This window comes from Heterocephalus glaber, unplaced genomic scaffold (assembly GCF_053883595.1).
Source record: "Heterocephalus glaber isolate CG9 unplaced genomic scaffold, H.glaber_assembly_v1.0 deba00001532, whole genome shotgun sequence".
Classification (NCBI taxonomy): domain Eukaryota; kingdom Metazoa; phylum Chordata; class Mammalia; order Rodentia; family Bathyergidae; genus Heterocephalus; species Heterocephalus glaber.
The window spans coordinates 29,063,684-29,090,210 of record NW_028258330.1 but is presented as its reverse complement, the minus strand read 5'-3'; the positions used below and the strand labels follow the sequence as shown (position 1 = coordinate 29,090,210).

At 46.3% G+C, this 26,527-nt stretch overlaps 1 protein-coding gene across 1 annotated transcript; it reads right to left on the bottom strand.

Moving 5' to 3' along the window:
* Window positions 1-575: 575 nt before the first annotated feature.
* Window positions 576-26,527, bottom strand: Lbp (lipopolysaccharide binding protein). The gene is made up of 15 exons (XM_004867782.3): window positions 26,340-26,527; window positions 24,683-24,797; window positions 23,794-23,925; window positions 20,695-20,850; window positions 20,084-20,147; window positions 15,912-15,975; window positions 13,765-13,856; window positions 13,088-13,264; window positions 11,341-11,400; window positions 8,730-8,897; window positions 7,452-7,519; window positions 6,939-6,981; window positions 4,477-4,540; window positions 3,612-3,688; window positions 576-918 (listed from the first exon to the last, which is right to left on the bottom strand). The coding sequence occupies exons 1-15, from the start codon at window positions 26,461-26,463 to the stop codon at window positions 874-876; spliced, it is 1,449 nt and encodes a 482-aa protein (XP_004867839.1). The 5' UTR covers window positions 26,464-26,527; the 3' UTR covers window positions 576-873.

Sequence of the window (26,527 nt, the reverse complement as noted above, 5' to 3'; positions counted from 1 at the left end):
AGCCAGGCACCCCATTCCCTAATAAAGGCCTAGTCTCGGGTGTTCATGTTTTCGACTCACTCTCATCCTCTCAGGGGCCTAACTACATAACTTGAAAATGACTCTTTATTAAGTCTGATCAAATGTTCATTGTTCAGTAATTAGAAATCATAGCCTTTCTTTCTAGCCATGGGGCTCAAAAGCAACAGTTGGATAAGCTTTTTATTTGGGTCAGACCAAAATCCTTCTTGGATCCATTTCCAAATAACTGACACCAGCTTCAATGCTTTCATGAGGAAAGAGCAGGAGACTGTTTTGCATTTGGCTCCTAAGTCTGCAGCAAGTAAAATGTGATGAAGTGAGCAGATGTCAAAGCAGGCCTCTGATCTGAGACAGGACTATGGACATCGGCACCCGGGGTTAAAGCTGAGTAGTGTGCAGAGTTCCCATAGCAGTGGCTGACAACAGAAGAGAAGTGTGATCAAGGTCCAGCCCTGAAGACCACAGTTGGATCGGACCAGCCAAAGACCCTCAAAGCCCAAAGAAGGGGAGCTCTAAGGAGGTTCAGCTAGCACACCAGTGATTCCTTCACCAAGTCATTCCACAAATATTTATTGAGGACCTACTAAGTGCTAGCACTTGGCTAGACATGGAGATCAGATAGTGAATAAAAACTACAGGTCAGCTGGGGGAGGTGGTCCATGCTGAAGTAGAGTGTAAAGTGTAAGGTCTGGGGTCTGAGAGAGCTGGGTGCACCTGGTAAAGAGGAGTGTGGAGCAGAAGCCAGGCAGATCTTGCCCCCAGAGCTGTCCTTCGAGAATGTCCAGAGATGAGCAGTACATCTGGAATGTACAGATCAGCTGTGGCCTCTAAGACCCCTCTTTCTTCTTTCCCTCAAACTCTCATGTACTGGATGTTGGCACCCAAGAACAGGAAGTCCTAGGAAAAACAAGACAATTCAGGATTCTACTTCAGAAAGATGCTCCTGGGATGGAAAGGGAGGCTGTGTCCTGGTAAATGCAAGCTCTGCCAGAAACCAGGTCAGTGCATAAATCGCCATTGTGCCCATTCCCAAGGTCTCCCTAAAGCACAGCTCATGCCAGCTACCTTCTCCGAGACGGCAATCTGTCACTGCCCAAGCTGAGGCTTTCTAGCAGGCCTCATAAATGTTCTTTGTGTCACCTGAGTTTTTTTCTCCTTGGTGAAGAACACAAAATTGTGAGCTACTGGGTTTACTCTCCCACACTTAAGCTTCCATCACGCAGAGGGGCAGGAACTTGGAACTCTGGAAAAGTCCAGTTCTTTCTACAGCAACTGATCCAACCCTTGCCTTTGGTGATCAGACAGATGGATGGAGTTGACCTTAAAATTCTAATGAATGTGACAATATGTAATAAATCTAATTGCTTCCTACATGCCAAACGTTGAGCTACAAGCTTTCATTATTGGCCTCTTGCCTTCACCAAAACCCAGGAAAGTTTGGGCTTCACTCCATTTTACAAAGGAGAAAACTGAGCCAACTGTGTGAATTGTCACTCAATCTTTGCTTTGAATAATGCTTTGTCTGACTCCACTTGTAAGCACTCAACAGTAGCTGACTCTTAAGTATCCTGAGGCCCCACAGAGCATCAAACACTTGTTTTTCAAACATAATAGGGGTTACTGGTTAATTAAGACCCAGTCTTGGTCTGCCTTTGTTCCTTCTGCAGGAATGTCTTGTCCCTCTTTTTATGAGCTTTGCTTGCATTAACTGCTGTTGTCAGATGCCTCACACACTGTCGCCAGATATTTCGCATACACCTTGCCCTATTTCTTTTCATGCTTGTGTGTTCAATAAATTCTGGAGGTCTTGTGCCTGGTACCTTTTGCTGCCAACTCAGCTCACACTTCCCAGATCCCCATTTTCTGTTTAAGTCTTATTTCAGTGTCTTTCTTTTGCCTTGCTTCATATTGCCGGCTCAAGGCCAGGGTCCCCAATACAGACATGTATTCCTTTTAACAGCTATGATTTCCTGGGTATTGGCCAGGCACAGTGCAGCATGTGCTGTGATGCTCACACCTCTGTGGCCCAGTCATCTCACCTGGAAGATGCTGCTCAGGAAAGCTAAGCTGAAAGTGGGGGCACAGATGGACCACAGAGCACTTGGTCAGAAGGTGGTTAGGATAGTGAAGAATCAGGCACATTTCTTGGTGTCAAAATACTTAAGTCAGTTGTGGTCCACAGCTATTTATTGTTGGGAAGTGGAAACTAGGTCACACAAGTGAACAAACCAAGGATGATGCTTACGTGTGTGTGTGTGTGTGTGTGTGTTTGTGTAGGGGAAACAGCACAAGCAATGGAAGTGTTCAAAAACCAAACCAAAACAAAACAAAAAAATTAAGAAAAGCTTAGGGAGAAAAAAGACTGGAAAGAAGGACCTCAAAATGCAAATTGTACTTAATTTTCAAAAGTGTGTAGGGGTCATAGTACCTGTTTAAAATGAGGGGTGATAAACACATAATATAGCTCTTCCACTTCATAATTGCTAGGGACCACAATATTGATTATGCCCAAAGCATGCTGTAAACAGTGCAGGCTGTAGGAGTTAAATCCTACATTTGGTTTATTTTAAGAAGTGAATCTGACTGATGTTTCGTGACTCACGGAAGTACCTCATGAGCACCACAGTGACGTGCAGGTTAGCATGACCTTCCTGCTATCAGCCATAGCCAAGACCAGAGAAATGGCCTATGATGCTATGGGGCTCAATCTGAGATAACAGAGTAGCTGAGGTCAGAGTAGCTCGCACCCAAATTCCATTCCCACATTCCAGTTAAAACCTTCTTACTAGAAGGACAATATTCTAATTATGACCATATATTTTATCTATTATGTTCCTAATTTGAGGGTGCTTTGTTTTTTTCTTTTGCAAGCCTTGCTTGCATTAGTTTCCATAGAAACTGCATGAATGTGCATCTTCACATTTAGTCCTGCCCTTGCACATAGCTTGCTTTACCCCAATTTGATTACTAATAAAAATGAATGGCTCAGATTGACCAATGCCTTTGCTAATTAAGCAGCACTGGCTGTCCTAGCTCCCCAGTTTATCCGTCTCTTTCAGTTTTGTCTTTTAGGTTTTTTTCCTCCAGCCTTGCATCATACACTGAGCAGGAGACTGGAACCTACTGCAGAGGTTTCCAGTACATAATTAAGATATAATTATTAAAACTTAACAATGTCAGGCTGGGGATTTAGCTCAGTGGTGCCGCCGCCTGCCTGGCAAGCACAAGGTCCCGAGTCCAATCCTCAGTACCAAAAACAAAAACAAAAACAAAAACTTAACAATCGCTTTCAGAACCTAACCTGTTGGCAAGTTAGGACCTATTCTGAAAATGAGCTGGTCTTGTGGTCTCCACAGGTCCCCTGTGGTGGGGATCCAGCACTTCACCAAATTCCTCCTGTCCCAGTAGAGGTGCCACTTCCACAGGACGTGATGGCTTGGTAGGTATTGCAACTCCTGGAGCAGGCTGCCATGTCCAGCCGCCACAGCTGCAGCTGTCCTAGGTCCTACCCATTGAGTTACAGCCTCCAAACCTGGCAGACTAACCTACTCCCAACCCTCAAATGCTCCAAGCTCCCCAAACCCACTGACCTTGTGGATCTGAAGAACAAGGTCATAGAGCTGAATATGCTTTAGCAGAGGGAGGGGGAAGCCTTGGGCCAGTTTCTCTGCAGGTAGACAACATTGAGAGAGATGTGTTAATAAACAATTATAGACAAATTTTTACCAAAGAATTTTGGTCTTTACAAACTCTATACACAGCATATTCCCACTAAAGACTATGATTATTATTACATTTTTTGGATTAGGAAACTGAAGCACATAGTGGTCAAGTAACTTGTCCTGGATCACACAGCTAGAATGTGGCAGAACTGGGATTTGAGCCTAGGAAGGCTGGCAAGGGAGTCTAAGCCATGAGCCATGGTGCCCTACAGAGGAAATAGCAGACATGGTGCAGGACACACATGGTGAGGAACAAGTGGGTTCTGTTCTCTGCCCTCTGCCCCACATTGTTTTTTGTTGAAGCAAAATAAAGCAGCACATCCTGGAAACAGGGTTTGGGGCTTCATGCTTATTTTGTGCCTAAGTAGTCAGGCAGTTGACTGGGAAATGTGAATTCACGGTGGCTTCCCTGTGCTCTCAGTAGTAACCCCGTCCTCAGTCTTTCCCCTGAGCTTCAGGGTGTGAGGGGCACTTGTACGATTCTCTCTTTTCCCTTATGAGGAGGTCACTGTGCCCCAAACACTATCTCAGCTTCCTGACCCACTAGAGCCCCAGAGGACCAAGATGTCAACTTTAGGATCTCATCTCATGGAGAGGCCACTGGAGCTCAGAGCTGTGTGCCCAAGGCCACAGAGCCATCAAAAGAGACCTGGTTCCCGACTCTAAGTCAAACTCTCTTTTTCCCATACAGCAGCATCCACTTTTGACTTGCAAAATCCACGGTGATTCTTACCATTGATCTCCGGGTAGAGAGTGTTGAGCATGAAGTAATTGAGGAAGCCTGCCAGCAGCTCCACCTGGTGGAGAACAAGAGAGGTACACTGTGACCATGCAGACCACCTTGCCCACCTGGTGGCACAGCCGCACAACCACCTGGGGAGAGTGGTTCTGTCCCCGCTGGCTTAGCAAAGTCTTGAAAAGAGCAGATTGCAGATAGATACCGATATCTTGCTATTATTTATAAATTAAAAGTAATTTAAGGTGCACATTAATATGTATGCAAATGAATAGAATGTTTTGGAAAGTCTACATGCCCAATTGTTTTCCTTTAGGAAGAACATCAAGGTTAAACGTAGCCTTTAGCCTTATCTTTAGCATTTAATTTTTTTAAACAGTGAGATGTTTTTCTGATTACCTGTGTAATTTTTAAAAAGTTAAATGAACAAAATGAGCATCTCTACAAAAACTGTGAAACACAACTTTTAAAGCCCACTATATGCCAGGCAAAGGACTCAGAGTGTTTTCTTTCTTTCTTTCTTTTCTCTTTCTTTCTTTCTTTTCTTTTTCTTTCTTTCTTTCTTTCTTTCTTTCTTTCTTTCTTTCTTTCTTTCTCTCTCTCTCTTTCTTTCTTCTCTCTCTCTCTCTCTCTCTCTCTCTCTCTCTCTCTCTCTCTCTCTCTTTCTTTCTTCATTCTTTCTTTCTTTCTGTTCTGGAAATTGAACCCAGGATTTTGTGTGTGCTGGGCAAGCACACTAGCACTGAGCTACATCTCCAGCCCTTTTCAAAATTTTTGTTTTGAGGCAGGGTCTTGCTATATAGCCCCTGGCTAGCCTTGAACTTTCAATCTTCCTGTCTCAGCCTGCCTAGTAGCTGAGACTATAGGTGGGTGCCACCACACCTGGCTATGGAGTTCATATTAATGTCCTCCTTACACAAAGGAAACTGAGGCCCACAGAATAAAAGTGACTTAGAAGCTGGATACCAGGGTCAGGATTTGAATCTGATATTTTCTGAGTTGACAGCTGCTGTTTTTCCCATTTCCTATGGATAACTTTGTAAATCTAGCTGTGATTGTTTCATTTGACAGGACATTTTTACATGACATGCCCAGATATGATATTAGGGTGTCATTATTCACCTCACTGCAAGGTGTTATTCTTGGGGACCTGTGGGTGATGTCCCTCCACACTGAAGGTGTGAGGAAGCACTCAGAGGAGGACATCATTATGAATGGTGAAGGGGAAGACAATGACCACCAAAATCCATTATCTTTTCCTGGGCGGAGCAGCTCCCATCACCCCACCTTCCCCCTTGCCAGAAAGGTCTTCACGGGTCACCCTGATCTTCCCATTTTTTTCCTCCTTTCATAGGGAGCCATGAACTTCACCACTTTTCCCTCCTTGTGGGAATCACTCCATGGTTTTGCCTCTTGTTTCAGTTACACAGACCCTCAGGGCCAGGGATTTAGCTCAGCAGCATGGCGCCTGTCTCAAAAGTGCAAGGTTGTGAGTTTGATCCCCAGTACAAAAAAAAAAGAAGGGCAAAGTATCTGAGCACTGTTTCCTTCACTCAAAATAACACAGAGCCTCTCTCCCCTGGAACCCTCCTTTCCAACCTTAGAGCCTGTGTTTTGAGTAGCTGACTCCAAATCCTGGCTCCACAAGTGTAAATGAGATGCATGGTTGGTTAGTGGTCTTATTCAACTTCCCGTCACAGTTTGTGACTTAAGAATGGGCACCTAGCAGGGTGTGGTGGCACATGCCTGTAATGCCAGCACTCTGGGGATCTGAGGCAGAGGAACTGCAAGTTCAAGCCCAGCCTGGGAAATTTGAATGACCCTGTCTCAAAAGGAAAAAAGGGCTGGGGATGCAGCTCAGGATCAAGGCCCTGGGATCAATTCAGTTCCCAGTACTGCAATAAACAAACAAACAAACAGGTACCCAACCGAGAGTGAGAGCTAGCACAGGGAATTTTTTCGTTTTGCACTTTTTTCTTCAAAAAGCGAAACTGCAAGAAACTCTGGGGTTTGCCACAGAGCCTTCCCGAGGATGAAGGATGAAGCCAAAACACATGAAGGTGAAATGGAGAGAGATTCTGGGTATACTAATTTGAGCACCTGGATCTAGCTATGCTTGAAATTTTTAACCTTAGCTTTTTTCTGTGGTTTTTTAGTTATATGACTCTATGAATTCTTCCTCTGTGCTTAAGGCAATTGCGTTGGCTGTCTTTTCTTGCAGTTAAAAGAATTATGGGTAATAGACAAGTTACTCATATATTAATTTATGTTGGGATATAACTATTCTAGGCCCTATTCCCTGTGTCCTTGAGCAGTTCTATACTTCCTTGGGGCAGAGATGAGATCTGCTCTTTTCTTTCTTTTTCTATTTCCTATTATTGCCAGAGCCATTGCTTAGGAAATACTCTAAATTAATTAGTATCTTAATCACATCATAAATAAAAACAAGCAAAACTTACATTGAATACCCCTACTTTGGATTCTTTCAGTTCCACATGTAACCTATAAAGAACCAGAGAAGATTCAAAGCTGTGAGCATTATACCCCTGGAAAGGGTGAGCAAAGAGGGGCTCCCTAGGAAGGAGAAGGCCCTGGTATGAGAAGGAGGGGTAGGGCTGAGGTTAAAAAGATGATTAAATAACACAGCTACATTGGGAAGACTGACAAAGGAGAGGCAAGGGGTATGAAAGAGCTCAATCTTCATCATTTCAGGTAGTTAATATTGATGTTCAAAATTCATAGATCAAGGAAAAGTAGTACTAATAAATTATTTAGAAATTTGAAACTTGTTCAGGGGGGCAGTCCAATGGGGCAATAGGATTGGGTCAATTGAAGTGACATTCCCAGATAGCGGGTCCTAACATTGACAGGATCGCATCAAACCTTCTCCTCAACCCCAGCTTCAGAAAAGCAGCTATGGTGTCCTGATAGGGCCCAGCAGGCACTCCATTGTGGGCAGGAAGCTGACTTACTTTCCAGGGTCCAAGATCCCAGTGATCCTGCTGGTGTTGAGGTTCAGCGTGGCAGATACGTTAGTGACCTGGAAAAGCCGGTGGTAGGAAAGGTATAAATGACGGAGATTGTCAGGACAGGGAGGAGCTGTCTGCTCTCAACAAATGACTCAGTGAGTTGAAGCAGAAAATTCACCCAGTAGACTGTAGACTCCCAGAGGGCTCATTGTAGGTACTCAATAAATGTCTAAACTTGGACTTGAATATTTTTATTTGAAATTGCTGACTCTGATAGCAGTTAAACTTTGAACAGACTACCAAGAAAAGACATAGAGTACCCATCCTCAGAGAACTCTAAAAAAGTCATTAGTAGCTATCTCAGGGCCAAGATTCAGCTTTAGTCAAAATAATAATAAAATATATTTTATTTAAAAATACATGAACAATAAAAACAATTTTTATAACAATAACACCACTATCAAATTTAAATATATCCTCTGAGAAGAACGGCCATCTTTCAGAGATTTGACTTGCTGAGTTTCAAGCGTAAAACAAAAAACCAAATTTCTTTATCCACTAAGCAGGGACCCTGAGGTCCTGCTTAGAATCCTTTTTCTATTAGATGGAGTCCATCAAGAAAGAAAAAAACCACTCATTACTGAATGTGGAGATAATTTCATCCAAGAAATTGGTTATACAAGTGACAGAAATGTGAGAAAAAAAATTTGGTGAAACCCCACCCCAGACTATAGGAACAGAGAGTGGGGTTAGGATAGTGAGAGCTACCTTGGAGGATACAAAGTCCTTGCAGTCTCTAGCCCAAGAAAAAGCAAGAGGAAAAATACTCTGGGCTCTTGACTTCCTCCCAACCTCCATTCTCCTGACTTTGCTCCCCTAAGGTGGACGCAGCTGGAAATCAGAGTGCAAGGGAGCCTGGGAAATGTAGTCTTTAGGGGTCAGCTATAGATACAGAGCAGAGAGAACACAACAAAGACCCATATATCCTCCTCCCCACAATAGCCCTGATTCAGAGGGAGACACATACATTAAATAAATAAATCTGCATATAGCTACATATTAAATACCTTGGTAATAACCCCTATGAAGAAAAATAATGGGGAGCTGCAACAACAACAACAAAATGTCAAAAGTAAGATAAATTGGGGATAAGGACAATTAAGAAGGGCCTCTTTGGGGAAGTAATATGTCAGTTGCGATCCAAAGGAATTAGTGAGTTAGTGAGTGGGGAGAAAAGTACACAGGGAAAGGAATAGCCTTTGCAAAGGCCCTGAACCTTACCACATCAAGTCGGAAGATAGGCTTTCTGACAGAGCTGGGAAGGAGTACAAAGCCCTCAATCTCTATCTGGGACGTCACAGACAGATTCCCAGGACTCAGTTGCAGGAGTGGGGCAGAGACCACTCCTCCCTGGAGCTCCAAGTTCATGTTGGGGTACAGCCTGGCTATCTAGGGACCAAAGTAAGAGATTATGTTAAGACAAGAAAATAAGTAAGTCTGCAGCATCTTGAAGAAGTCACATAAAGCTGGGAAGACTTGTTGGTTGATTTTATTCCCCACAAAATGCTCTGTCCCTTTTTTTCTTAACAGCACACTCGACATCCATCTGTGTAGACAGAGTCACCACCATGTGGTTCATGGTTGCCTGGCATTCTATTGTACATAGTCCTTCAACTGATCCAGCCCTACAGGGCATGAAGTTGTCTCCATTAGGTTTGCCCACTACTTTGACCACTACCCTGAGTGTCCTTGGCTATTATTTTCTGGAGAGCATTTCTAGGGGTGGAGTTTCTGGGTCAAAGGGCAGAGCTTTAAGGAATCCTTTGGCAGGTTTTTGTTTTGTTTTGTTTCAGTACCAAGGATCAAACTCAGGACCTTGCACTTGCAAGGCAGGCACGGCACCACTGAGCTAAATCCCTGCCCCAATTTTGTTTTGTTTTTGAAATAGGATCTCCCTATGTAGTTCAGGCTGTCCTTGAGCTCATTATTGTGTTAGAGACACAGAGCGGAGGGAGACCGTGCGGAGACCTTGCGGCAGGCTTTGTGTAAGCAAATGAGGGTGTTTGAGGGTGTTTATTCACTCTGTTGAGAGTAGGCTGAATCTGAAAGGGTATTCAGCATAGAGTGGAGGGAGAGCAAGACTCAAAAGGGGAAGTGGTTGCCAGGCATTGTTTGAGGAATGGCTGTCTTGAAGAATCCGGGGGGCACAGATAGTGTGGCCTGTGCTCCTCTGACCGGGAGGCAGTGCAGATGTTTTCTGGACCCAAGGGTGATGTAGCCCTACTCAGACTTCCTGGAACTGAGGACTGGGGCATGGTGCTCTGCAAAAGCCTTTCCTGCCAGGCGTGACAACTATGTAGCCCTGGCTGGCTCCTACCTCAGCTCCTGAGTGCTGGGATTACAGGCATGCACCACCACACCTGACTTTTGGCAGGTATTGCCAAACCATTCACCAAAAAGGTCAAGCTGTTTTCCCCTCACAACCCTTCTACAGGCAATGCTGGGCTCCATCGTGTCTCCATGCCCTCATCACACTTGGGTGACAGTGTGTGCTAACACCACTGGCAGTGTTTTCAAAATAGCACACAATCAGATCCCTACTTCAAAAGTGTTCAATTTTTTGTGGGCACAGAATTTAATTTGGGACAAGGCTGCTTCTTTTGGGTGGTTGTGTAACTGTGAAATCTACACACTACTCTAGATGAGAGAAGTTTGGAAGGTTGAGGAGGCTAAGTACTCTACTGAGAACTGCTTCTTCACAGGTGATTATGATGAGGGTAGGAAGAGGGAGGAGGAGCTTCTTTTGCTGGGGTGAAAGGGATATTGGAGGCAGGATGTGGTCAAGGGACACTCCTAAGAAGCTGGCTGGGACAGTATGGCAGGCGCTAGGGAGAGAAAAGGCCTGTAGGTGGCGCCATATGGAAAGACGTGACTAGCCACTGAAGTTTAAATCTTTCCCACCGTTCTAATTCCCTTCAGCCATCACCAAACCTTCAGCAATGCATTTTAAACACTACTCCTGCCTGAGCTGCATGTGGGGGTTTGGGGAGAGGACTAGCCAATTTCTGTGGGATTAAGTGAGGGAGTGTGCATGAAGAGTTTAGCCCAGCAATGTTGGAACTACCAGGCTGTTTAGTGTAAAATGGATGTAGTAAAAGGCTGGGAAACAACTACATGTCCCTCCACGGAGGACTGGCTAGACAGCCATGGTAAACTCGCTCCAGGCAGGTTGGATCCCATGGGAAAGGAGTAAGTTCTTTATTTGTCTATATGGAAGGGTCCCCAGGTATGGGGGGGGGGAGATATGCAAAATGGTATATAATATGCCTCCATTAGTGTAAAAAATGGGGAAAGGTGTAGCACATTTGCTATATACTATGTCTATTTCTATTTCTATCTAGACTGTCAAAGAAGGATGCACACAATCTGATACTACTGGGAGACTCCAGATGGAAACTGGGTGTCAGGGAACTGAAGTGGTTAGGAGACTTCCCATTCTATAAGCTTTTAAAATTATTTGAATATTGAGCTATGAGAATTTCTTTTCCATTCAAAAAATATTTTTTTAAAGCACCTTCAACATGCCTAGTCCCTAGTAAGCCTCCTATGACTGTTAGATGTTATTAACTGGGGTGTTCTTTATTGAACATTCTTTAGGATTCTTAGCACCAAAACATTTTTAAAACCCTGGACAACCTGGATGGCTCCATAAGACATGGCGCTCAGGTCTCTGCTGCTTGGGCTTTGATGGGAACCTGAGGCCTGCGGCTCCCTGACCTCCCTCCTGGCCTTCAGCCTCTCAGTCAAGCAGAGAGGCACATAGAGGCATTGGAGAAAGTTTGGAAGTCTGCAGGGCTCAGTCTGTGCCCATGGAGAGTTGAGGGCACCTTACCCGGGGGGCGAAGGCTCGAAAGGAACCGGTGGTCAGTCGGAAGGGAGAGTCGGACGGAATCTGCAACAGAGACACAAAGACCTTTTAGGGAGCAGAAGTTGGAAGAGAGTGGGGCAGGCTGGGGATTCCTAGTTGAGGATGGTAATTTCTCACTGAGAGCAGGCACTTTGGTGCTGGGGAGATGCCTGCCCTGGATTCACCCCAGGCTGAGCACACAAGTCTCCTGAGGCTTGGTTGGGGTGACATGTGCGCCACTTGAGGGTCTCTGAGTGAGAACTGGTATAGGCTCCTGGCTGTGTCACTGTGTGATGTTAAGCCCATTTTCATCTCCCGAGCCTCTGCTTAATTGGATTATAATAGTCCCCACTTTCAGGCAAAGCCGGGCACGGTGCAGCAGGTGGGTGTGTGAGAGTGCATCAACACAGCAGGTAAAAGTGCGGCAGGGGCCCTCCCAGAGGCATGCAGTGAGGGCCTTCTCAGAAAAAGGACAGCATGACACAGTTAGTTCCTAGGTATGCATGTATAGCTCTTGCATGGCTCTGTAGTGTGGATTGTACTCAATCAGGTAATATCTGTGATTGTACCCAATCATACAGTATGTTAGTGTGTCATCATTTAAGGGAAACAAAGGCACAAAAATTACATAAAGGGAAACACTTCTCCATGATTGGGGCTCAGCATTTCTGGTATTAGCCCACTGAGCCAGTGTGGACACAAATGAAGTTGCTTCCTAAAAAAAAAAAATCTTGGTGTCCCATCTCTCTATGTGAAAATCCCACTATAAAAGGTGAGTGTGAGAGTGTGTGTGTGTGTGTGTGTGAGAGAGAGAGAGCAAGCGAGCAAGAGAGAGAGAGAGAGAGAGAGAGAGAGAAATCATCTGCAGGACAAAAAGAACCCCCATCCATCCATGGCCTCTGGTTAATACGTGGATCACACTGTTGTCCCCCGTCATCCTGACATTGTTCATGAAACCCCGATTTTTATGAAGTACTATAAGAAGCAGCCTTTTGAATCCCAGAAATACTAAAGAAATTGGACATACACTAAAGATGCAAATGTCCCGTGCACAAAGCCCCATAGCAGACAGTTTTAGAGGCAAGTGTTAGGAAGACTTTGTCTCTTCCTTTCACTATGAAGGACTAAGTCACATATTCTTTCACTTTGGCTACAAGGAAGCTCCCAGACAGTTTTGTGGTATTAAAAAAAGCCATTTATGGGCCCAGTGTCTTCATAATTGCACTTTCCTTTTCGCTTAGCCTTAATTTCCTTTTCTTTATAAATTTTATACATCTATTATCTTGCTTCATTCACTAAAATACTTTTAATAAACCTCCACAAATCAAGATAAGAGGAAATACAATTTAGAAAAATGGATCTAAACTAAGAGAAAAGTAAAACACAGACAAGCAAACTGCAAAGTCTTCTATAGTTGTTATGCAGGAAAAAAGAACTTTGGCTTTAAGCTTGTTTGCAGTAATAAAGAGAAGTTGTGCCAACTTATTTCTTTCTTTGTTTCTTTTTCTTTTTCTTTTTTTTTGGTTAATGGGGATTGAATTCAGGACCTTGAGCTTGCAAGGCAGGCGGCCGCACCACTGAGGTAAATCCTTGGCCCTAATCTATCTCTTTTCTTGATGCTGATTTTTTTCTTAGTTTAAGTTACATTTTTACTGATGTAAATAAGGGTGAGAAGGAACAATGGAGGATCAGTTAAGCTGTCGCTGGAGAGCCCTACTTTGCCCATCCTCACCATGTCGTCTGTGAAGGAGAAGTTCATGTACCCGGCCTGGTAGTAAACCAGGCTGGCTGTGTTGAAGACATAGTCAGAGATAGCAAAATAGACCATTTGGGTGTGATCTTCCGGAAGGCTCAAGACTGGAGGAAGAAGAGCAACTGGGGAGCGGTGATTATGATAAAAAATTTCACCCTGGAGAGAGAGAAATAGGATTCAGTTGAACTTTTCAAAGTTTGTTGCAGGGCTGGACATCTGAGCTGGGGTGGCCCCTGGAGCAGCTGGTAGAGTGCACTAGGTGGAGACATGGCCTGCAATGCTCCCTCGAGAGGTTTCTGTGGGCCGGAGTGTCTCTCTCTGCAAAGCCCCAGAAGCTTTGGCTCATGAACCCACAGGATGCACTGGCCAGCCCATCTATCCCCCAGGGCTAGCGGCAACTGACCTCCCTACAGGGCACACAGCTGGAGGAGGAGAGGCAATTTTAAGACCTGAAGGTGGTGAGACACCTGCCCCATCTAGAGTTTCTGGGAATGCTCCTTCCACTGCTCCATATCTCCTGCCTTTGACAGAGTGGGAACCACTGGGGAGATGAGGACAGATTTCAAGTTCTGGAACAGAAGGCCCAGAAGTGCACTAATCCTGGGGCAATGCTGCCCTGGCACCAGATCCCCCAGGCCACGCTCCAGAGCCCTCACCTTGAACAGCACATCCAGCATCTGGGCTGTTGCCTGAGGGGCTTCCGTTAAACTGTAGTCAACATCCAAGAAGCTATCGATCTTTGCTGTGACTGGGAACCAGGAAAGGGGCAAGATCAGGGGCTAGACATGGTGTCCAGCTGATGGAGAAAGAGCAAGAGCTCTGGCTGACTCACACAGAGCCCCCCAGCTTCTGTCTAAGGATCCCCCACCCAGCCCAGGCCCAGGAAAACTGCTTCTCCTGTCCCACTGGGAGATTAGCAGTGGTGGGGGTGCTAGGCTCAGCCTGGGGCCTCAGCAGCTTTCTCACACACACACACACACACACACACACACACACACACACCCAGGAGGAGCCAGGTCTGGCAGCCTGGGGCTTCACACCTCCAGCCCCTCTTGGAGCTTCATGCTGAGCCAAATAACCAGAATGGCCAGGCAAGTCCCAGAGCCTGGATACTGCTCTCCAATGCCATAGGCTGGCAAATGTGCAGGTCCTCACACACTGGGCCAGCTGGGCCAGCTTGGCCTAAGATGAATGGGCTGTTTATACTGCATGGAGGCCTGGGGACCACCATACAATGTCTCAGACAGGTGCTATCCCTCCAGACTATATGTGCACCCTGGATCCAAGGACACTACTTGTGAATCATCACTCTGCAGACCCATTCATACATATAGGCAAAGGAGGAAATACAAGTTGCTTCCTGCAGCCCTGCGGGCAATAACAAAGGATGCAAGACCTGAATTTCCCCTTTGCTGGGGCTATTTAATGAGGACACACCCACAGGATGGAATACTACACAGCTATAGACCAATGGGATTTGTGACCAACACCATTCCAGACAACTCTTTGACAGGACCTACAACACATCACATGTGCCTACTGTTTCACTCCTAGGCCTAAATCCAAAGACATGCACCATTGGTACTGGAACATTCACAGTGGCACAACTCAGAATGGTGCAAAGTGGAGACAACTCAAACGGCCTTCCACGGTAGAGTGATGCTGGGTGGAGGGACATCCGCTCGGTGCACAGCACAGCAAGGAGAATGAATGAACAATGTGATTGGCCTCGAGTTTTAAAGATGAACAAGTTGCCCTTGAGGCCAGGTTGTGACTGAAGGGGACCCAAAGAGGTTCTGGAAGCCGATCATATTCTGCTTTGATCTGGGAGCTGGTTCCATTCACTGGCTCAGTACGCAAAAATTCTTTAAGCTGCACTTATGCGTGTACTTATTTGAGTACATTTTTCTATGAATGCACTTCAATAAAAAGTTTTCTAAAATGACTTCACTTTATGAGTGCTGATCTAGAAGGCTCTCCAAGATCTATAAATTTAAAAAGAACTGTCTAGGATGGTGGTGCACACCTGTAATCCCAGCACTCAGGAGGCTGAGGCAGGAGGATCACTGTGAGTTTGAGGCCAGCCTGGACAACATAGTAAGTTCAAGGCCAGCCTGAACTACAAAGTGAGACCCTATCTCAAAAAAAACCCCAAACAAAACAAAACAAAAAGATAAAAAATAAATAAATAAATAAAAAGAATCACAGGCAAAACAATATGTGTACTGTGTGTACTAATAGATATATATTTATGATTATGGATATATTCATAAATAAAAATAGTACATATAAGAATGGATAGACTGGGGATTTAGCTCAGTGGTTTCATTGCCTGCTGCGCAAGCGCAAGGACCCAAGTTTGATCCCCGGTATCAAAAAAAAAAAAAAGAATGGATAGCCATGTGCTTATGTAGATTTATATTTGTACATGCAAAGAAAATATACACCTCAAACAGAGCTTACTTCCTGGAGAGTTGGGGAGAAAAGAGATAATTGTGCTGGAGATTGAACCTAGAACCTCATATATGCCAGGCAATTGTTCTATCGTTAAACTACATCCCCAGCCTAGAAAAATGGATTTTCAAATTGTTACTTTCTATACATCTGTCCCACTTAATGTTTTACAAGGTATATATATATATATATACGCTGCCATAAAAATTAATGGAACTGGGTCAGAGATTTAGCTCAGTGGTTCTGCTGCCTGCTTCGTAAGCACAAGGTCCCGAGTTCAATCTCCAGTACCAAAAAAAAAAAAAAAATTAATGGAACTAAAGTGTCCCTGGGTGGGTGGGCACCTTACCTGGCAGGGTTTGGAGATAAGGTTGTAGGTCAGAGGTCACTGATTTCTGGACCATTTCACAAATCTAGGGAAAAAAATGGGAAAAGAAAGGCTGAGTGAGCTTCTCAGCTTCTTCCTGGCACTCTGATGATCACTTTAGGAACATTTCACTTGTTATCTCAGTGATCATTGATCCCAGAAGAAACAGAAATGACTTTTTAAAAAGGCCCCTGTGTGGACTCCAATAGACTTTCAAAGTCTATGCCAACACTGGGCAACTGAGCTAGGTGAAGGACCACAGCCTGGAGACAACACAGGAAACCACACCAACAAAGACATTTTCTTTGGGAAGCTCTGGCCTCTCAGAAGTCACGGATCAACAGCAGAACTAAATAGTAACTAGAAATACCCACACACATGACTTCTTATGCTTCATAGTGGACACTGAACAGGTTAGCTGGATTCACAATGTGCCCCCTTCCCTCTGGTGCCCACGGAGGACAGAATGGTCACATCTGTAGGCTACTTACCCACTAATTATTGCCACCAGGTGAGCTGTATGCTTCTTGACAGAAAGAAATATATGTTTCCAAACCAGTTTGCTCTATTTGCTATTGTGATCACTTGGATTATTTATTATGTAAACCAATGAATATGACTGAGAAAAGAGGTGTTTCTAAGAAAATCAAAGATAAATACCTTAGAAAGGTGAGATGCTGAAAAACATGGTTAAATTTGGACAAGACAACAGGAAAGCTTAGGGGAAAAATATTATAAAACTCTAGAAGTCTTCTGCACTGGGATGGCTTTGCAAGTGGCATTAAATTCTCATCATGGCTAAGGAATTTGTGGCAGCTCAGTGCTATAGGTAAGAAAGCCAAGTGCAATGCCAAAGGGCTGTTTCTGAAGAGTAGTTCTGTATCCTGGCCCTAAAGATGGAAAATGATTTTGCATTTACTTTATCTCAAAACACTTGGGTTAGCATCTAAGTATTTTCTTTGTTCATGTGTATATGAGAGAGCCCTCAGTTTATCTTTTCAATTAATCAGGTATCGCTGATTGCAACAACTCCATGTGCACAATGGAGCTGGGGGCACTGGCCTAGGCAGGATGGCCTCTGTCTTCTCAGAAGAGGCAACATTTCAAGGGCAATCTGAAGGGTGTGTAGGCATTAGTCAGGCACCAGGAGGTGGAAAGGGTGCTGCCAGGACCAGGCAGGTGAGGGCCTGGATCTTTACCTCCTTCTGCAGCTGCCCCATGTTCTGGGAGAGGAGGTTGGCAGCAAGGAGCTGACAGAGAGCAAAGAAAGGGCTGGGAAGGGAGCCTTCTCGGAGGATTGCCAGGAAACCCCTCTCAGGCTCACCTAGAACCATTCCCTTCTTGCTCTTCCTTCAGACCACCCCAAAGTCCCTGAACTCCTTCAGGGACTGAAGGAGTTCAGGGACTTGGTCCCAGATACACAGCAGGGTCTCCTGGGGAGGCAGGGGGAGGGTTTGTTAGGGTGCAGAGTTGAACAAGGATAAGGTCAAGTCCTGGTCAGTCCCCTACTGTGACCTTTGCAGAAGCTCTGCTTTGTGGTCCTCTTTCACAGGGTACAATGGCAAGGCCAAGTGCTTCCCAGGGACTTGGTGGGAGGAGGAAAACCACAGCGAGTATTTATCCCCAGAGAATAGATATGCTTAGGCCTCTGGGCCAGAAACCACAGCTCACCCGAGTGAGGATTAGCAAGGTCCGGTACCAGGCTTTTGGGAGGGAGCCTAGGAGAAGGAGACCCTGGAGACCCACAGGGACTGCCATAGGAGATTAGGGGGGTAGCAAAGCTAGCTGGGGAAGTAGGCATAACCTGTTAATCACAAGATCCTGGAACACAGGCCCAGAACACTTCCCAAAGCCCTGCAGCTGGATTTTTCTCAAGAACTCGAGCAGGTTTTCAATAGGATGGCCTAGACCTGACGTCAGCCTGAGGTGTGGGATCCCAGCACTCCATCTCAGGACCCACATATAGAAATCTGTGTAGGTTTCCTCGAGATTTGGACACCATAAAAAGACATAGACAGCATGTTATGGCTTGTGTTTAGATGGCTCCCCAAAGCCTCATGCAGATGAGGTGGGGCTTTCTTTTTCAGAGGTAGTTGAATCTGGAATGTGTGATGCTGAGGTTAAGGGCATGTGATTACTAAACCACTACATGTGAGCGATTAGTTTGGCTCTGCCCTAATCCTGGTAGTCTGAATAAGATAAAAGGGACAGAAAGATGCTGGTAACCCCGTTGTTACCTTTGTGTCCTTGTGCGTGCCATGTTGTTTCTCCTCTGCAATGCCTGTTTGTCATCTCTGCCTTGGAGTTGGCTGATTATGGACTGAAACCTCTGTGAACTGTAAGCCAAACAAACACCTTTCTCTCTAACTCTGGGCATTGGGTATTTTGTCTCAGCAGTGAGAGAAAAGTAACTAACACACAGCAAGAGGAGCTCGCTATCATGGCTTTCCTCATGAAAGCCTGCCCTGCTTTCTCCAGGGTGTTCTTTTATCTTGCTTTATCCTATTACTCAGTCCAAGCTCGCTCTGCAGAGCCAGTTTCTCCCTCACTCTTCACTTTTACTTTTTCACTGATTTTTGCTTATTTCATACAATTCTTTCTTTGAGACTAAAAGAACCTCGAATCTTACTCCAGAAGGAGATAAAAGCAACCCAGAACCTGGTAACATTTAATTTGCAAGCCACTTTTAGAAGGAGCTACCCAATAACATTTTGGCATAGGCCGGAGATTCCAATAATAGAACCAGGGACAGGCAAGATCTCTGACTCTCCCAAGATATCTGGCCCTTCCAAGGCCTTTGGCATAAAAGGCTCTGCATCCTCTTGAGAAGGGCTTAATCTTGGCTGGCCTCTCACAGCCAGGTGACTGGGCAGGTTACCCTGCTCCTCAGAGCCTCCTCTGTCAGATGTGGAGCATGGCACCTGCTTCAAAGGTTGAAGTCTAAGTTCAGCAGGGCTGTGACTGCAAAGGGCTTAGCTCCCTGATCCTGGCCAAAGCACAGACTAGAAGAATAACAGCCATTATTTTATAAATGAGAATGTTTATGCAGTGATATGTTCTTCATAATTATATTAATTCACCAAAGCAATAATTCTTTTTTATTTTCTTTCTTTCTTTTTTTTTTTTCGAGACAAGGTCTCACTATGTAGCTCAGGCTGGCCTCGAACTCATGGCAATCCTCCTGCCTCAGCCTCCTGAGTGCTGGGACTATAGGTGTGCGCCATAACACCCAGCTACCAGAGCAAATAATTCTTACAGTACTACTGTGATGATGAATTGTAATGTTTTACTGTTGTTATATAATACTAACCATTGTTATCACCATCACCAAAATAGGAGTGTAAATCAACACAACAATATGGCAATAGGGTGTCTAAGTAGGAGGCTAGCATATTTCTCAAATTCTATTAGGTCTCAGAACCAGTAAAGGATGCAGCGGGCTAGTGTGTGGCGTCTGCATGCTAATCCTGCTTCCACCACAAGGGGACCAGTAAAGCCAGACTAGAGGTTGGGGGAAGACAGATGGGGTGTGTGTGTCTGTGTGTGTGTGTGTGTGTGTGTGTGTGTGTTTCCCCTTTTCTTCTTCCCTCACTGTTTCCCTTCCCACATAGACTGATTATAGCACAGCTCTGTAGTATTCTAGAAATGGGATTTGGGGGTGAAAGAATGTTGGGAGAAATTGGAAGTTAGCGTGAGATAGTTTTGTTTCAATTAGAGCTATATATGGCTATATATAGTTTCTGCCTCCCCATGGGGGTCAAGTGCTCACCAGCTTGCTCTGCTCCCACTGGATCTGACACTTGCGGAAGTGACCTGCCTGGCTTCTGCAGTGCTTGGGTGGTGACTTCCTTGTATGTTTTGGGAATGCAGGTGAGTGTGGGGTTAGGGTTAGGGTTAGGATTAGGGTTAGGGTTAGCGAGGCCTAGCAAGGAAGTGGGTGGAGTCTGTCTTGCCCTCAACATTGTTTTACCATTGGCAAAATATCTAGCTGTTTTATCTCTAGTTGGATGGACTTGAAGTTTGATTTGTCCTCCTGGGGCTGTGGCCTAAGTTCATCCAAACCAGGCCCCAAGGCCCCTTGGCAGGAGGGCTGTAAGGACTTCCCCCAGGCCTTGCCTCACCCAGCAGGTGCCAGGCCATCTGAACCTTCTTACCTTGCTCTCCAACACTCTTCGGAACCTGGACTGAATCTGGTCACGTAAGAGTTTCAGCAGCCACCTGGGTAGGAAGATGGTCGGCTGTCTACCACTGGACATGGGGACAGCACGGGGAGGCAGGCCCATTCCAGTCCCCAGAGTCCTGCACACCCACCCACTCTGGCTCATACATCTGCTTCCCAGTCACTTGGTAAACACTGATTAATTCAGTGGACTTGGGGGAAGGTGCTCAGTAATCTAGAATTTTCTAATAAAAGGAACTGAGACTCAAAGAAATGAAATAACTTGACCATGGACTTACATATTTTTTACAAACTCTCCTACAGCCAAAAGCCTTTCTTTATGTTTCTCTAAAAGCCAACTTTTATTTGCCCAACAAAGGTAGATTCCTAGTTTACTTATTTATTTTCTATAGGATGACATACTCATACCCTAGCTTGAATCTGCATGTGTCCCTTCCAGCAGGGCCACAGGGAATGATCTCCAAGTGCCTGTGGAGGGCTCGTGCATCCAGCCTGGATCCTTACCCTTAGCAGAGCTAGGCTGAGGCCTGGATGGGCCCAGGATGGACCCAGTGGTCCAGTGGCAGTGTCCCCACGGTGGCTTACCCTAAACCCCCAGACAGGTCCACCTCCACTCTCCGGATGTAGCTGTTGCAGCTGGAGGCAGTGACTGTGGGCCTCCCCGAGGGCTCGCTGCCCAACAGGAGGTTGATGGCAATGGTGATGTCCTCCACCTGCAGGTCAAAGGAGCCTTGTGGTTTCCTGGAGAAGATTAGAAAGTTCAATGCTTACCTCAAAATAAGTGGGACTAGCAAAAACTTGAGACTTAATGACAAGTAAAAAAGATTTAATAACAAACAAAAGCTCTAGGAAGCCTGGGGCGAGTGTTTAAAGTCAGGGCTGGGCAGAGGCATTTCTAGCAAGATCCAGGCCTCATGAATCATAAAGGAAATGGCTGATAAACTTGCAAGCAAAGAAAATTAAAATTTTCAGGAACAAAAAATGCAGTATGCAAAGTACAAAAAGTGTACCATGAGACAGCCAGAGAGCTAATTTTCTTTCTATACAAAGAGCAAATAATAATGAAAAGATAAAATTCAAAAGAAACTTAAAAAAAAACAAAGCTATGGGCAGCAAGTTCAATGGCATATAAGCATATGAAAATAGCCTAACAATCCTGCCAGTTTTCACCTACAAGACTGACCAAACTTCTGAAGTCTTAGTCCTCAGTGTTGGTGAAGATACAGGAAACAGACACTCCAGGTGCTGTGGTTGGGAGACCATACTGGTACTGCTTTTCTGAAACATAGACCAGTGGCATCTGTTCTCATTGCAACACATGTCTCTTTGGCCTGGCAATTTGACTTCTAAGCCTTTATCTGGGCTCTTTTTGCCCAGATATATGTGTGGGGACAGCTCACTAACGCATCATGGCTAATCTGAAAAAGTGAAAAATCAACCCAAAGGTCTACTAGTAGTGGCAGGTTGTGGACATCTCTGCTATGCAGCCTTTAAAAAACAGCAAGGCAGAACATGATGTATTCATACAAGATCAAACTCATCCAACTAAGAAACAAAGCCTGCCTTTGTTTACATACAGTGCTCTGATGCACACTGTAATGCGGATGAACCTTGGAAGTACGCTAAGTGAAAGAAGACAACATGTCACATATTGCATGACTCAAGTGAAATATCTGGAGCAGGTAGATCATGGAGACAGAGCACAGGTTAGAAATCGCCTTGGGGCTGAGGGCAGGGAAATGGGAATAACTGCCTAATGGGCATGAAGTTTTTTCCTGGGGTGATGAAATGTTTTTGCACTAGTTATAGGTGGTAGTTGCACAACAGTGTGAATGGGCCGAGTTGTACATTTTAAAATTGCCAATATTATGTCAGGTGAATTGCATCTCAATAAAAATGCACCTAAGAAAGTAAAAGAAAAAAAGAGGCAGGTCTTCATATGCTCATATAAAGAGATCATTAAAATGATTCAGTGACAAAAGCCAGTGCAGAAGAGTGTGGGCGTGATTCTTTCATGGCAATAGAATAAATGGGCACAGAGGTGACATCCTCCTGAGTGTTTCCCAAAGCAGCAGTAGTTACAGAACGTGAGCCACATAGGTCATTTAAAACTTTCCAGTAGCCACTTAAAAAGACAAAAAGAAAGAGGTGAAACTAATTTTAATAATATCATCTCAGCAGATAATCAATGAGATTTGTGTTCTGTTTTATAATACACTTTCAAGTCTGGTGTTTCCTGCTTACAACAGAGCGCAGTTTGTGCGGGGTACTTCTCAATACCTGTGGCAGGAGGCTACGATGCTGGGCAATGTGATCTACAGCACAAAAAACATGCTGTGGTCACCCAGCTTGGATCGGCTGGCCCTTCTGTCCTGGGCTCAATTGTGTCCCCCCCCGCCACATCCGTGTGTTGAAAGCCTTAACCCCAGAACGTCGATCTGACTGTATTTAGAGGTGATGAAATTAGAAGAGTTCATCGGGTGGGGCCCTAATCCACTCTGACTGGTGTCCTCATAGGAGGATATTAGGACACAGGAAGAGACACGGGCATTAAGAGCTCAGGAGACCTTGAGGACACAGCAAGCAGCTGCCGTCTGTAAGCCACAGAGAGGCCTCAGAAGAAACCAGGCCTTTGGACACCTTGCTCATGGATTTTCAGTGTGATAGGCAACCTGACTCCGTTTGTGTAGAGTCCAGTAATTCTGGGTGGTCGCCTTCCCCTTCCCCCTTGGGAGTCCCCTCAGTTAATGTATGACAGACCAACCACATCCTATGTGAGTCTGCAACTATGTTATCTCCACTACCTTGTAAACAGAAGACTCGCACGTGTGTGATATTTTGTTTTAACTAAACTGTGTGAAACTTCCCCGACCCCCACTAGCTTAGCAAAGTTCTGCTCCTGTGAAGTTCCACTTGTGCTCCCCCTCTCCCTGAGCCCTCCTCAAATAGAAGAGCCCTTAAAAGGACCCTGCAAACTGCCTTTCCTTCCTCTAGTCTTTTTGGTGTGAGCCACTCTGGAATGCTGGCTATGACAATAATAAAGACTCTATTTAATTCAGAGTGTGGCGCATCTCTATAGTTCCAACTTGCCTGGCCCTATAACACCAGCTCCAGAACTGGGAGAATCGTACATTTCTGTTCCTGCCCCAGGCCTGTTCCATGTAGGGGTCCCAGCAAGGTAATACTCCTTCCGAGTTCCCAAGGGCCAAGAACTATCCCAGTGCTGGTGGGCAGTGCCCTGAGGCTGCCCTGACTGGTAGCAGAGGAAGAAGGTGTCACAGGGCTGAGCCAAGGTGACTCAGAGGGGTGTCCCCTTCTGTCCCCCAGCATCTCCTTGGGGGTCGAAGCTCCAGCTGCTCACCAAGCTGCCCTCCTTTTCTTCCTGCCTCCCTGCTCCTGCCCCTAGGGCACTTCCCAGATGAAGGTCCTGCCCTGGGATTCTTGCTTGGGGTCTGCTTCTGCGGGAAGCCACACTGCTCCCCAGGGAAGCAAGTGTGTCCCCATGGGAGATGTGGAACCAGAGACCCAGGGCCTCCTCCACCAGCCAGGGCTCAGATCCTGGCCCACCTGGGCTGGGGCCCCCTCTGTCCATCATGTGCCTTTGTGATGAGCTAGGAGAGACCCGAGAAGGATGGATGAGGGCCAAGGCGAGGACCTGAGGGCCTGGGAGCAGAGCCAACTTACATGAACCTGTTCAGCTTCACCTTCCACCTGCCCTGCATGTGGATGGAGGAGTCCGAGATGGAGAGACTCAGGCCATGGCTGGGCAGTGGCTTCAGCACAGAGCCGCGCAGCTCACAGCTTCGGATGTCCAGGCTTCGAGGAGAGACATGCAGAGGGAGGAGTCCGGCCAGGGCCTGGACCTCACTCCTGGCTTTGCACCCTTCCCCTGCAAGGGAGGACTGGACCAGCAGGAAGAGGCAGCCCCAAGTCCCCCCCTTATCCACACCTGTCCCGTGCCAGGTATGGGTCACAGGACCTCACTGAGCATGTCACACCTCTTATGTCACTCAGACTTCACCCAGGGGTCAGTGCTGTCCTTATTTCCTTGCCACAGAGGGGAAGCAGACCCCGAGGAAGGGACACAGTTGCTCACAGCCATACAGGCAAGGTGAGACACCAGAAGTCCTGGGTCCTGGCTGGCATGGGAGGGCGCAGGCTCAAGCCTTTGCCTTTGCAGCTCCTTCTGGAAGCCTCAGTACCCGAGGAGAGGTATTAGATTCAAAGGAGACTGAGGCAGCCTCAGAGAGACAGGAAGGGCAGGTGAGGGGTGCCATCCATGGGAAAGTAAGGCCCAGTTCCATTGCATTTGCCTGGCACATAACAGGTGCTCAATTAGATGTTTGCTGGCAAACTGAGTAAAAGAGGAAGAAATGAATGAAGCAAGCAGTGAGGAGGAAGGGCGTAACAAGCTGTGGGTCTGATTGCCCTCCCTCCACTGTCCAGCCTTCAATAAACAATTCATTCATTTTTTAAAAAAGCATGAGCTGCTTCTGTCTAGTGATCCCTTAAGGACTCAGCTCAAATGCCATCTCCCCAGTCACCCCAGGCCCCAGAAAAGGCAGAGTGCCACCTGTGGAACTCATAGCTCCCATGGCCGACATGTTTTATCTTGAAGTCCCCGTTGAAGTTAGGCAGCTTGATCTTCTGCAGCTCTCTCTGCAGACCCAACAGCCCCTCCTGAGCCCCTGTGGACCAGAAAAGTTGGGGGTCAGTTTGGTCTGCCTGCCTCCCTCCCCTCCTCTGATGCCTTCCATGGCTCCCACCTGCTCTGGGGAGAGAGGTCAACTTCCTTATTAGCACTAATTACAGTTCCAGTTATTGAGCTTCTCTGGGTGCCAGGTGGCATGAGAAACCACCAGGGCTGCCCCTGCATTCCGTGAGGTTTTCCTTTTGTGCCCAGTTTACACATGAAGGAAGACTCGGCCACCTTTGCCAACACCTCTCCAGGGAAAGAGTGTTGTGCCCTTGGGTGCACGGTCTTCTTTTCTGTCCCCCTGGCATCTGGCCTGCCTCGAAGGAACTGGAAGGATTTTAAGGCCATCTTTCCAGCTGAGTGACTTTAAATCAGTCTCCAGACTTCACTTTCTCTGCTTGTCAAAAAGCAAGGATGATTCTTTCCTCTTTGGGGCAGCAGATGGGTCAAAGGGCATCACAACTGCCAAGCAAAACGGCACCCAGGAGAATAGCAACTGCTTGTAGCTTGAGCTTGGCATGCAGCAAGCACTCAACAAGTGCCCACTACAGCACAGCAGGGCTTGTATTATTAAAGATACAAAGGACAGCAATGTCCAGCTTTAGAAGACTGGTTAATCATGGTACACTTGCACAGTGGAAAGCAACGAAAGACAAACCCTCCCGATTCAGGATTTCCATACAAACAGCAGTTCGTGTGCCCCACTGTTCTGAGGTATGAGGACCCAGGGTTCTGTCCCCAGCGGGGCTGAGTACACAGATGACCAAGCCCTCCCCTTCCACCTCTCCCCACTTGTTACCTTCAGTCTAGCAAATGCACATGCTGGGGCCCTGGCCTGGGCCACTGCCCGGTTCCTGGCCAATTACTACCCTCTTGTTCACCTTTTCTTCTCCTAGAAGCGTTCCCTGAGTTCCTTTTGTCCCTAACCACCCTGGGTTCCTAATAACCCTACCTGGCCAAGGGAATGACCCTCCTACTCCCCATCTAACAGCTAACACAATCGAGGCTCCAGCCATGGGACTTGTTTGGGGTGTGTGGATACCCCAGCTCCCTCATCCCTTGGACAGGACAGTGCTAAGGCTTTGTTTTAGCATCTTTTAAAATGATAACCCTAGGGCCGGGGATTTAGCTCAGTGGTTCTGGCATGTGGCTCGCAAGCCCAAGGTTCAATCCCTGGTACCAAAAAATAAATAAAATGGTAGCCTTACTTTTATCTGTTCTTTTAAGCTGGGGAATAACGTACAATAAATCTAACTGTAAAGGTTTTCCTCTGCTCTGGCTCATGTACCCTGTCCCAGAAGCCTTTCCTGGATTCATCTTCCACATCAACTACTGAGCCTGAAGCTTTGTCCCCATCCGCTGGTGGGAACGCAGCTAACACAAGTGTAATGTGCCTGAGTCACACAGCTGGGGGTGACCAGGCCAGAATTCCAGCCAGAGCCGCCAGACCCAGAAGGCTGCCCCATGGGGGTGAGTGGCCGTCCCTGTCCCCACTGTGCCCCAAGTAGCTGATGCCAACAGCATGGCTTCTTACCATAGGCCAGGCCCTTGTCAGTGATCCTGGCAACCAGGCCTGGGTTGGTGCCCAGAACCCCTAGGGCGGATATGAGCAGCAAGCCCAGCAGTAGGGACAACAGGGACCCAGGCGAGGCCCCCATCCTGGGTTCTCGGTGGGTGGCAGGACTGTCACACACAGGCTGGCCTGGCTCCCTTAAGTAGTCA

Excerpts from the sequence above, each read along its gene's own strand:
- Lbp (XM_004867782.3), bottom strand. The coding sequence starts at position 26,463 with ATGGGGGCCTCGCCTGGGTCCCTGTTGTCCCTACTGCTGGGCTTGCTG. Across the intron at positions 7,520-8,729 it reads CTATCTTCCGACTTGATGTG|GTCACTAACGTATCTGCCAC; the intron begins GTAAGGTTCAGG and ends CGGCTTTTCCAG. Across the intron at positions 919-3,611 it reads TTGTTCTTCAGATCCACAAG|GACTTCCTGTTCTTGGGTGC; the intron begins GTCAGTGGGTTT and ends TGTTTTTCCTAG.